Source organism: Castanea sativa, chromosome 12 (assembly GCF_040712315.1).
Source record: "Castanea sativa cultivar Marrone di Chiusa Pesio chromosome 12, ASM4071231v1".
Lineage (NCBI taxonomy): Eukaryota > Viridiplantae > Streptophyta > Magnoliopsida > Fagales > Fagaceae > Castanea > Castanea sativa.
In genome coordinates this window covers 3912289-3925961 of record NC_134024.1, presented here as the reverse complement: position 1 = coordinate 3925961, position 13673 = coordinate 3912289, and the positions used below count along the sequence as shown (strand labels likewise).

Here is a 13673-nt window from a genome sequence, read left to right as displayed (position 1 = left end):
TAAGTGGTCCTACAAAGGAGTACAACTATTTGCAACACCTTGGATCATTCAAACCCAAAATGTCAACTTAACGTGGGAAGGAATGCCTAGACGAAGAGTTTTACTCTCTATTTGTTTCATTGTAAAATATTTTACGAAAAACATTTTCAACATTTGTATGGACGGTGTATACTAGACAGTGTAAGATAATCATGATAAGCCCAAAAAAAAAAAAAAAGCATACCCCCACTCTTTTGGGTTTTTATTAAACTTATTTTGGTGGGTTCCAAAAAAAATACTTATTTTGTGTTTTTAGTAACTCCCTTCAAGTTAATGCACATCTCAATATACAGTTCAATGATACTAGTCTCATTACACGCGTTTTACACATGCGATAAAGTTTTTTATTTTTTATTTTTCGGTTTTACACGTTTTACTTATAGCAGTTTTATTCTATTTTTTATTTTAAGAGAAAGTTGTTTTAATACTTGACTACTAGTACTAATATGAGAGAGAAATGTGGAGGTGAGAAAATAACAGTTTAGTGATAGTAAAAATTGTACGTTTGTGAAGAAAAAAAAAACAGTTTTATTTTTATATATTTTCAAAAAGAAGAAGTTATATTAATACTTAATAACTAATGTGAGAGAGACATGTGGAGGTGGGAGAAAAACTTTAAAAAAAAAAATTTAGCTAAAAATTAGGAGTTTTAAAATTACTAATTTTACATGTCTAACCTTATAATTTAAGCCTTAAAAATGGATGAATTTGAAGGTATTTTGGGCATCTAAATTGAGGATTCTAAACAGGAGAAGCTCCTTAAACAGCACTCCTAGTATAGATTATTCAAAATTCAAAAGCTTAAGAAATAGATCTCTTTAGAAATTCATTTTACATTCTAAATTAAATATTATAAAATTAAAAATATTTAAAAAGTCGTATTATTTAAAAATTTTAAATTATGGTATAGTTTTAAATTTATACTCCCTCCGCCCTAATTTGTTTGTCTTATTTGAAAAAGCAAACTTTTTAAGGAAACATCATTCATTGTTTTGTCTGCCTTATAAAAATGTATAAGTTTACAAAATTATCCTTAAATAAATTTATCATTTAAAAAAAAAATTATTCTTAATGAGGCAACTAAAAAGGTACCTCAATTAGATTGATTTTTTAAATATTTGTTAATTTTCTTTTCAAATAGTTTTGAATTTAAAGCAGGAGTGTAATAGGAACACTAGTAAATTAATAACTTTTATTTTTAGAAATAGGATAATATTTTGGGACATCCTAAAATGGAATAAAGGACAAACAAACTAGAGGGAGTAAGATAAATTTATAATTATGAAATGAAAGAATTACGTTCCTTGCCACAAAAAAAAAAAAAAAAAAAAAGTTATGGCAAAGAACCCAAATCATTGCAGTGTAATAAATCACCGTTTCCTAACACTAATTGTGGGAACTAATAATCTCAACCCTAGTAACTAGGTAATGATGAGCGAAGACCAAGTTATTTGATCATCTCATTTTAAAAAAAAAAAATGTCAACTATACTTCAGCACGTGGATTGAAGCATTAGAAATTCATTTTGGACTACTAGTTTTAAAAAAAAATTAAAAAAAAAAAATCGAAACCCTATTGTTTATGTTTATATGACAGCAGTCACAATGGCACTGATCCAAATTTTCTCAACATAAATAGGAACAAGAGGACCCTCAAATTTCAACACCTAATACCCTTGACTTCTAATTTTTATTATACTTTTCATCCTTTCAATAATGCTCTTTCTCACACACAACACGATAGTAATTAGTAACTACATTGCTTAGTAACATTTTTAACTGTTAATCATGTCATACTTTAATTCTAGTGCCGTAGTGAAAAAGTTGTTAGTTAATTAAAATATTGAAGGAATATTTTTGATTAGATAAAAAATGATTAGAATGAGCAATGAGCAAATGTCCATATGCTTTTATTCAACTCTTTTTTGGATTTCTAGTAAAATGATTGCGTAAGTGGCAACCAACTCATAACATGTATAGTGACAAACTACTATATGTTCATTCTAACTTATTTCTCTAGTGGGTCTAATTAAAAAATTGCACATTTTCTATCATTGGAGAAACGTGCAGGTTTGAAGCTAAAGTTATAGTTTAAAAAAAAAAAATTTAATTCGATAGTTGAAAGGTGCGAGATTTGAATCCTGGATGAAGAAATTAACCAGTTAAATTCTAAGATTCTTGGTATTTTTATTTTTATTTGATAATTAAGAAGGAAGAGATTCAAATTTTAAATGTTTCAATTGGAAACATATCCTATCAAAATCAAGTTTCAAGATCTGAAAAACTCATTGCTTGAACGAAAACCATTAGAAGAATTTTTTTTATTTTTTTATAAACATTAGAAGAAAGTTGGTCACGCACAATTAGTACATGATTAGTTGATTAATTACTACGTTAGAGATCTAGGTGTCCAGAAAATTTAAATGAATCTCGAGGTCAAATGAAGGCACTTTATGGAAGAGTTTTCCTCACAAGCTGCAAAGGGACAAAACTTATTACTACAATTTCTTTCTTCCTTTCTTTCTTTTTTTTTTTTTTTTTTTTTTTTTTTTTTTTTTTTGAGAAGATTAGTAGCTAAAATTTCTTAAGTGTAATATTTTAGATTCTTCAATTAAATTCAACCATATGGTTGTATTGATTGATGCAATACAAACCGTATCGTCTTTTACAACAACAGTTATTAAACAATGTGATTTATTGACCAATACAATCATATAATTAATTTAAAGGTCTTGTTAGTGGTGACTCCTGCAATTTTGTTTAAGGGGTCACTAAGAAACTTAAATTAAAAACTTTTTAATAAAAAGAGAACTTGAATATATTGAATTATCGTCAAAAAAAAAATTACAATTTCCTTCTACAAGTTTTCAAATTTTGAATTGTTACATGATAGTTCAATATGAATATTTATTGTCAATGTAGGTAACTATGACCATTTTATTCTGTTAAGTTTGTCTAAAATTTTTATTTTTATGTAGTTGTTGTTATCTATTTGTTATTGTTTTATAAAAAAAATTAAAACTAAATGACTAAACTCAACTCATTGGCTCGTTATTAATTATTGACGCTCACAACCACACTCATTCATACATAAAATAAAACACTATATGTCTCCTTAACCAATCAAATGCTTGAACAATCACTAACTTTACAATTTTTTTTCTTGAATTTTGCTCACTTTATAACAAAAAGTTATTGTATTATAATATGATAACGATACACATACATGTAATCTCTATTTTCTAATTATTAAATTATATAAAGTTATATTACATTTATACTATATACACAAACATCCACATATATTATTATTCACACAAATAACATTATAATAAAAACTAATGCACATAATCAATATTAGACACACTCACACACATATAATATAAATTTACAATAAAGAGTGACACTTACAATTCACAAATACTTACTCTTATTTTTAGAGTTGAAAATACTTGTAATGAAAGTGTATAAGATTTAAGTCAGATTATGTAAAAATATTTTTAGGAATAAATTAAATTATTAAACTTCAAAAAATATATATTATACACTTTTTTTTTTTAAGTCAGTGGTCATTTGAACCCCCTGAACAAAGTGTAGCACCACCCCTAAATCCTGTTAACTGGTGCTTTTAGGACAAATTATTAATAAACCATTTTAAGTAAGTTTTAATACAATTTTCATTGAAAATATAAAAAGTTGTCAAAACAATTAATTTCTTTTTTCATAAATTTTTTTAAAAAATACTTTCTAATTAAACCAATTCCTTAAAAGCATTCATTAATTTTTTTTTTCATAATTTAATTAAAAAACCCTAGTTACAAATACAACGTCTAAATAATTTTACTATCTGTCTTTTTTCTATTTTATTGAAACTTTGACTTAAATTTTCAAAGAAACTTCCTGTGATATGGTTTACAACTTTCATAAACCAAACTAGGCCAGATTAGGTTTTGAGTCTTTTGAGTTTTGACACTTGCACCCAGACGGAAGAGCTGACCAGTGTTAAAAGCACACTTAAGAGGCTATTGCTGAACTAACAATTAAGAGTTAAGACTTAAGAGGGAATTGAAGTACATGTTAAGTTTCTAGGACACTGATATTGGAGGGCTTGCATTAATTTATATAGCCATGACAAATAATTTGGAACATCATAAATGTTTCTTAGGTTTGCACTATTATTAATTACTACTACATAACAGTAATGTAACGACAAAGTTTCCTTATTAATGCTCCCTCAAAGACTCTTAACACGTTGTCCTTCTTTTTCTTTTCTTTTTTCGGGTGAGCTGAACGATGAGGATCTCTTAATGATCCTATAGATTCACTTTTTTTTTTTTTTTAAAGCAAAGAAAAAGACAGAGACAAAGTTTCTTTAAAAACTCTTGTAATTAATGGTATGTTTGGTAAATGTATTTAAACACATGTTTTCAGTTTTTAAATAACATTATACGTATTTTTATACATTTTTTTATCCATACATATTTCCAAAAAATACAAACAACGTTACTAAAATAACGTTACCAAACAGCCCTAAGGATTTAATATTTAAGATCCAGCTCCTAATCCTATCATGTGTACTTTGAATCTTTGATATTGATGTTAGGCAAATCTTTGACATTGATGTTAGGCAATGTCATCCATTATGCAAGCTTTCTTGTGATTTATCCGGAATATCGCTTAGAAGAGGACATGTTTATCCTAGATAAAAAGGGATATAGAATATCACTCTCTATTTTTTGGTTAAACTTGTTAGTATTTTCATAATCTTAATAAGAGAGTTCCACAGAAAATTTTATGATTCTTTACCGATGCGTGTGCATATATATATATATATATATATATATATATATATATATATATATAGACAATGTGGATCACATCCCTTTAGTTTAAGGAGCTAGTTACAACAAATATTCAAATCAAATTATACAATTAAGTTGTTTCCAAATAATCTTCTTAAAAAAAAAGTTGTTTCCAAATAATAATAATAATTAAGTGTGGTTATATATATGTAATTAACACCTTATTATAATCCTCACATAAAGATCCAACTCCTAATCCTATCATGTGTACTTTGAATCTTTGATATTGATGTCAGTCAATGTCATCCATGATGCAAGATTTCTTGTGAGGCCAAAATGGACATTTGTCCCTTTCGCCCAAAAGATGTAGCAAAATGTCCCTGTTTTGAAACTCGATTTGATGAAAATCGAGTTATTTGGAAAAATTCACATGGAACTCAAGTTCCATAAATTTTTTTTTTTAAAAGTTTGATTGCCTATAACTCGATTTTCTAAAAATCGAGTTTCAATGTAAAACTCGATTTTTAGAAAATCAAGTTTCAGAACATAGATATTTGCTAGATAGTTTCAAAACAGGAGTATTTTGCTACATCTTTTAGGTGAAGTGGGCAAAAACCAATTTTTGACTTGTGATTTATCAGGAATATCACTTAGAGGAGGACATGTTTATCCTAGATAAAAAGGGATATAGAATATCACACATTTTTATTTTTATGTGAAACTTGTTAGTATTTTCATAATCTTAATAAGAGAGTTCCACATAAAATTGTATGATTCTTTACAGATGTGTGTGCATATATAATTATATAGACAATGTGGATCACATCCCTTTAGTTTAAGGAGCTAGTTACAACAAATATTCAAATCAAATTATACAATTAAGTTGTTTCCAAATAATCTTCTAAAAAATAAAAAAGTTGTTCCCAAATAATAATAATTAAGTGTGGTTATATATGTAACCAACACCTTATTATAATCCTCACATAAAAATCCAGCTCCTAATCCTATCATGTGTACTTTGAATCTTTGATATTGATGTCAGTCAATGTCATCCATGATGCAAGACTTCTTGTGATTTATCAGGAATATCACTTAGAGGAGGACATGTTTATCCTAGATAAAAAGGGAAATAGAATATAACACTTTTTTTAAGTTAAACTTGTTAGTATTTTCATAATCTTAATAAGAGAGTTCCACATAAAATTGTATGATTCTTTACAGATGTGTGTGCATATATAATTATATAGACAATGTGTATCACATCCCTTTAGTTTAAGGAGCTAGTTACAACAAGTATTCAAATCAAATTATGCAATTAAGTTGTTTCCAAATAATCTTCTCAAAAAAAAAAAAGTTGTTTCCAAATAATAATAATTAAGTGTGGTTATATATGTAACCAACACCTTATTATAATCCTCACATAAAGATGATTGATTGTGATTTGCACTATTTTTTGCTAAGAGTATTAGTTTGTTAATCAGTGGCGAAGCCATTTAAGGACTGAGCGGCCTTCCCCCCTCCCAATTTTTTTTTTAAAAGGTAAGGAATATATATTTTTGGAATTACCCTAACTAATTTGAAAATTTTAAAGAACCTTATTATTCTGGCCCCCATACCTAATAGTATACTAAGGAATTGTAAAAATTTAATAATAAAAAGTCTAAAAATTAATATAACTTTCATTTAAATAGAATACAATCCAATTAGTGATAAATATATATGTCAAACAATTACAATAATTTAACATTCACCATCTTTAAAATGAACACATGAGTATTTTAGCAATTACCTCAACGAATAAAAGGAAAAAAAAAATTCTAATTTTCATACCAACACATTTAGGGCTTACTTGTACCACAATAGTAGAAAAATTGAAAGGTTAGAAGCTTTGTTGAATGTTGATTCGCCGCACCAAGCCACCACAGGTGACTCTCTCTCTCTCTCTCTCTCTCTCTCTCTCTCTCTCTCTCTCTCTCTCTCTCTCTCTCTCTCTCTCTCTCTCTCTCTCTCCATTTGCCTTCTTCTTCTTTTTCTTTCTCTTCAGTTCTTTCATTTGGGCACCTGCAGTTCTTTCCTTTAGGCTGCTGTAGTTTGGTGATTTGCAATGTAAAAAATAAAATCTAATAAAGATTTTGTATACCATGGAATATTATAAATGTACTTGATTAAAATATACTAATATATTAACATGTATTTAGTTGTTGTTTATTATATTAACATGCATTTAGTAGTTGTTTATTATATTTAATACTACTATGTTAACATTTACTTAATTTTTATATTGATTATTAAATTGTATTGTACATTACTATTTTAGATTTTATACGCACACAAAATACACACATATATATAGCCCAACCAAAAATATATTCCCGGCTCCACCACTTTTTTTTTTTATCCTTGATTATTGCTAATATTCAATTTCTTGTGCATGGTCTGGCCTAATAGAACTTTGGGCCTAAGGGTAGATATAACTCTCTCTCTCATTAAGCTTGTTAGTACTTTCAATTTTCAAAGTCTTCATAAGAAAACTCCACATAAATTTGTATGAAAATATTTAGGCCCTATTTGGTTTTAAAAAGTGATGCCTTCACTTTTCATTTGCTATTTTATGTATTCAAATTCTAAAATTGAATATAAAAAAATGACCTATTTTTACGTGTGAAGGTGTTTGGTAAGTTATTTTATATACATAATTTTAGAATAAAATTCATCATACATGATTTGGCATTGTTTTTTATTTGTAAAGAAAAGTTACTTTTTTCACTCACACACACTCACATCAATCAAGTGGGGTCTTTTGTGATTTCAAAATATTTACTAAATTGCCACTGTATTCATTTTCTATGAAAATGAAAACGATGAAAATGTGTTTTTATTTTTTGTATTCAGATCCAACTAAGTACAAATTCTTAAACCAAACAATTTTTTTTTTGTAGTCAGTCCCAATAAAAAATAAAGTTGAGAATAAAAAGCACTACTTTTTTCAGCTAACCAAGCCAGCCCTTAGAGGGTGTTTGGATGTGGCTGAACGCGTCCAGCGTTTAGCGTTTCCAACCTTTTTTTTTTTTTTTTTCGTTTCTGCTGAAGGGAACAAGTGCCACTGTGCGCGTACTGTGCGCGCACTGTTCAGGCACTATGGCACACTGTTCATTACTGTTTCAGTCAATTTTTTATTAAAAATGGGACCCGCGATACTATTCACACATTTAAAAATTATTTTGCTACAGTAGTTTTCAGTTTTCAGTCAGTTTTCAACCACACTATTCACACATTTATTTTATTTTATTTTTTTTCATCTATAGAGTTAAAAAATCATTTTCCAAAACCAATTTTTTCCCTATGGCTTTTTGTTTTTTTAAGTCTCCTGGGTCAGGAGACTTAAAATTAGGAAATTTTTCAAAGGTGCGTGGACTAGCCCAAAAGAAAGCTTTGGGCCTCATTGTTAATTAAAACGAGGGTAGATATTAAACCAGTCCATAAATATATTTTACAAAAGTATGGTCTCAGGCCTGGCCCATTCTTGGTGAAGCAACACAATTTTGGTTCTGTTCTGTTCCAGGCTATTAATCATGAGATATAAGGTCATGTTTTTTTCTTTGTTCTTATTTGGTCATGTAAAAAGGCCATGCTTCAAAGGGTCAGACTTGTATGTCTGAAATTCTATAACACAGATATTGAATTAAGAAGTAGAAGCATAATAAGAGAGTTTTATAGTAAAACTATTCATGTTGAGAAAATATATACCCATCATTTAAAAATATGTGCAGAATCAAAAGCAATTTCAGAGGGACAAGCCCTCCATTGCCATATTATCAAACTCTTAGCAGAGCCTCAGACTATTTTACTCAACAGTTTGGCCAATATGTACTGGAAATGTGGCTGTGTTTCACTTGCTGAGCAGGTGTTCGATGAAATGCCTGAACGAGATGTTGTGTCCTGGAATACCATGATAAGTGGCTATCTTTCAATTGGGTGTGGTTGGAATGCGTTTATATTCTTTAAAATGATGTTTAGTTGTGGTTTTGTACCTGACCACTTAAGTCTAAATAGCGTGCTCAAAGGTTGTGTTATAAATGGTGATCTTAGTAGAGGTATACAAGTTCATGGACTTATTGTTAAGCTTGGTCTCTGTGACAATGCCTTTGTGGGTAATGGGCTTATTGAACTATATGATGAATTTGATTGCTTTGATGAGTCGTTGAATGTATTTGATGCACTGGTCTTTAAGGATGTTGCAGTGATTAATACCATGATAAAGGTATATACGAAAATGGGAAATGTAGAAGAAGCTTTTGAGAATTTTCGGTTGCTAGTGTCTGATATGAGAGGACCCACCAGAGCTACTTTTGTTAACTTGTTGGGTGGAATAAGTGGATATGGGAGTTTGAAAGAAGGATTGCTAGTTCATGGGTTTATATTTAAGCTTGGGTTGGAAGGTCAGGGTCTAGTGGAGAACTCGCTTGTTGGGATGTATTGTAGTTTTGGTGCCATGTGTGAAGCTTTTGACTTGCTCCTTTATTTGGGTAGTGAGAATGTGATGTCGTGGACTACTCTGATATCCCAATTCAGCATTCATGGATGCTTTCAAGAAGCCATGGATGTTTTCCAGCAGCTGCATCATGATGAAGTTGTTGCAATAGATGAAGTCATGCTAGTATGCATTCTTAGTGCATCAGCTGCATCTAAGTGCTTATGTTTGGGTACTCAAATACATTCCATCATTGTTAAAACCGGAATCAGCATACATAAAGCTGCTGTTGCTGCTTTAATGGACATGTATTCAAATTGTTTTTGTTTAGAAGATATGCACAAGGTGTGTCAACAAGTTGGTCGCAATAGTGATTTATTAATTTGGACAATAGTTATTTCCGGTAGTGTTCATAATGGGCTTCCCATGGAAGCTCTAAAGCATTTTTCCCAAATGCTAAATGAAGGTGTGAGACCAGATACAGTTGCATGCGTGAGTGTTCTTACTGCATGCATTGGTATGCAGGCTACTGAACATGGTGAAATGGTACATGCTTATGTCACCAAGTCTGGAAATGGAACCAAAAGTTCTGTTCAGACTACTTTGATTTCCCTCTATGCCAGCTGTGGATGCTTTAGCAGTGCTGAAAAGCTTCTTGCTAGGAGGGTGGACTACAATGTTGTTTCAGTAACTGCACTGATGTCAGGTTATGCAAAATTTGGATACAGTATAAAAGCTTTGTTTTGGTTTAGAAAATTGCTTAGGGAAGGCGTTTCACCAAACAATTACACACTTGCTTGTGCACTTACGGCTTCTACTAAATCAACATCTATCTTGACTGGAAGGTCACTACACAACCTAATTATAAAAGTAGGACTTGAAGATGAAAACTTTGTTGCTAGCAGTCTGATTGACATGTACTCGAAGTGTGGGGCCATAGAAGATGCTGTTCATCATTTTAACAGAGCACAACAAAAAGATATTGTGGTTTGGAATAGCCTGCTTGCAGGCCATGCACATCAAGGGAACAGCAAAGAAGTTTTGCAGGCCTTTAATGAGATGCAAAATTGTGGAATAAAGCCTGACGGGATCACCTTCCTTTCAATCCTCTCTGGCTGCAGTCATGGAGCTCTTGCTGATCAGGTGATGGAATATTTCTGTATGATGCGTGATGTTCATGGGATCAGTCCAATGGTGGAGCACTACGCTTGTGTGATAGATTCTCTTGGGCGTGCTGGATTATTTAAGAAAGCAGTCAAGTTCATGGAGGCAATGAAATTTACTCCGTGCATGTTAATGTTAAGATCATTGCTCAGTAATTGCATTCTTCATGGGTGCAGTCAACTTGGCTTTGTTGTTGTAGCAAAGATGATAGTGCTAGGTGGAGATGAAATTTCAACTTATGCATTGTTTTCAAAGTTATGTGCTATTGATGAGAGATGGGGTGATAGTATGAAAGCAAGGGAGCTAATGAACATGAAAGTAGGGCTATCAAAGAAGGTTGGCACCAGCTGGATTGAAAGCAGAAACATTCCATCTTGAAAGGAAGAATGATACCCTCAAAAAGGAGGCTTTGAGGCATGAAAATCTGGTATGTTTCCATTGCAGTTTTTGCATATTCTGATGGGGAGAAATGTGATGACCTGCCTATTGCCAGCCATTCATCTTGTTCTGCTAAAATGCACAGTACCAAGGTGAGTACTTGATTAATCTATATTCGTACTTAACTTCCAGCCCTTACAGTTCCTGTTTTGAAATTTAAGCACATAAATGAGAATGATGGGGCTCAGATTTATTAGGCCTCTTCCATTCCTTATACACTGTTCATTAGAGATGATAATTGCATGGACCCTATTAAATGATTCTTGCAGTTCTTAACTACATGTGTGAGTGTGTGTGTGTGTGTTTGAAAAGTTGTAATTTTCTTTATAATAATCATGATCAGATTTGAATTTAGTTGATTTACTTGTAGAAATTATTTACTGCTTAGGACTTACATGTTGAGCTCTAATTTTGCCCCAGATTGGTGTTATAATGCCTTATTTTTCTTTGTTGACAGGATACCATCTCGCTTATGAGGTTCCTCTGACCATGTTAAGAGGGCTGCAACAACTCAATAATAGTATGATTACAGATTACTTGAGTCCCCAGACCAGATTGACTCTGTTATCCTTATTGGACCTTGCCACTGGGTGATTTTTGAGTTTGATCTCTTTGCATTAAGACTTGGCTTCCATGCAACATGGTAATTTTACTACATAAACTTTACAAACTCACGTATCAACTTTTAAACATGAAATTTTAAAAAAAATTAATAACAATAATTCACAATTTTTTTTACAATGCAGTTGATGTGGCACTAATCATATTTATTGACATGTTAGTTTGTAAGTCTTTTTAATAAAATTGATGGTAGTTTGAACATTTTCCAAACAAAGGTGATGTTGGGTATCTAAGCACTACCTGGAAGAAGGTTGTGAATACTGGAGACTTTCTTATAATATCCATTAACCAGTTGTACCTAGTAAATGAATTTTGTATACAGCTGTAATGAACCATACTTTCATTAAGCAGTCTTGTTAATGCTTTCAATTCATAACGACATTCTTGAGTCCTGACTCCTGACTGCTTCATTGCCTGCTATATGGGAACACAAAACTTGATAAGAAATCTAAAAACTTAGCTTTTGTTTTTTCCTGAATGTGTAATTTAGGAATTTTGGGGTGGAAGGGATTAAACTATTAAAGGGTCAATTAGAATTTGGTGTAACTTTACTAACATATTTGATATTTGTCCTATATGGAATAGTGATAATTATCAACTTGGGAGCAGTAGCGGGAATTATGTTAATCAGTCAACTTCTCAACTTGGAGTAATAGCAGGAAATATATTAATAAGATTGGTAAAGCATCCCTGAATTGAGGCTTGATTGGCTATGTTATTGAGATGCGGGCTTAATATATCACATCAGATATATTATCTATATATATTCTTCTTTTTGAGAATCCAATATACTATCTATATATGATTTTTCTGAAAGGCTCTATTATCTATATATGTACTACACACACGTATATACATATGACCGAAATGGAACTTTTTAGTGTTTGTTTTTCTTTTTCTCTTTTTGAATAAATGCATATTTTTCTGTACTTTCAAATTTGAGTTTTGAAAGTGTGATTTAACATACATTTATGGTTAAATATAATTTTTTTTTTAACATTTAACGTGCATTTATGATGTTAAATGTATGATATAACAATGACACAAAGTTTTTTTTTTTGGAGAAGGACAATGGCACATAAAGTTGAGTTTTTATTTTTTTATTTTTATGGTTTTCTATTTTGTTTAGAAAGTGATGTGCTAAGATTTTTGAATAATAGATGTAAAAGCCTCAAAATTTCGGAAACCTCTAGCAATTGTAAGAATAGATGACTTTCATTCCAAGGTATGCATGATTTCATTCTTTTTCTCTTTTTTTTTTTTTTTTTTTTTTTAATCTTGGTCGGTTATTTACATATTCCATACCTTAAATAGCCTCCTTTAATGTGGGAAGTTAATCTCACCGCATAACCAACTCTATATACCAAAGATTCTTACCATATAAAATTATAATTTCGGTTGATATATTTTATTACGTGTGCAAATTTCGTTATCTGAAATGAAATCTAATCTTTTAGTTAGTTGCCTTAGACTTTTTTTTCCTTTTTTGAGAAACGGTTGCCCTAGACCTATATATAAACAAACTGAACCCCAATATTGTTATCATCCAAAATTTTCACATATCATTTTCTTTAATCCCTTTTGCTTCTCAATAATTCATCAACTTCTAAGGCTTTAGTTTCAATGGGTTTCCCTGGATACATGGTTAGCTGATATCATTTTCTTTTGTTTTTTTTTTTTCATTATTCTTATACATTTTTTATTTTTTACAAAATATAATGCTTTTCCTATATTATGTTTTTGCAGAGTTGTACTCTAAAAGTTGATACCCAATCTCCCGGATGGCACACCACACTGAGCAAAGTGTTGATGAATATTAAAGGTTTTTCTTTTTCTTATTTGAATCTCTCTCTCACACATTGACACACATTTTTAATGCATACTGATATTAACTCTTATATGTTATGCATTGAAGAAAAAATTGATTTTTATAATATATTTTTATTTATTTATGTTGATTCTTATTAATTTACCATGTACTGAAGAAAAATTACTGATTTAAAAAAAAAAAAATCTATTTATTTATTTATATTGATTTTATTCCTTGATAGGTCTATCTTATGATATTGATGCAAAAGAAGGGGTTGCACGTGTTTATGGCAAAGTAGAACCAAAAATGCTTTTGAAGAAGATACAAAA

At 30.4% G+C, this 13673-nt stretch overlaps 1 protein-coding gene across 1 annotated transcript; it reads left to right on the top strand.

Moving 5' to 3' along the window:
- Positions 1–8467: 8467 nt before the first annotated feature.
- On the top strand, positions 8468–11550 carry LOC142621026 (pentatricopeptide repeat-containing protein At4g13650-like). Its single transcript, XM_075794348.1, has 2 exons — positions 8468–11005; positions 11371–11550. The coding sequence occupies exon 1, from the start codon at positions 8469–8471 to the stop codon at positions 10851–10853; it is 2385 nt and encodes a 794-aa protein (XP_075650463.1). The 5' UTR covers position 8468; the 3' UTR covers positions 10854–11005; positions 11371–11550.
- Positions 11551–13673: the final 2123 nt, after the last annotated feature.

What these genes read in the sequence shown, in the direction of transcription:
- LOC142621026 (XM_075794348.1), top strand. Translation starts at nt 8,469, where the DNA reads ATGCTTCAAAGGGTCAGACTTGTATGTCTGAAATTCTATAACACAGAT.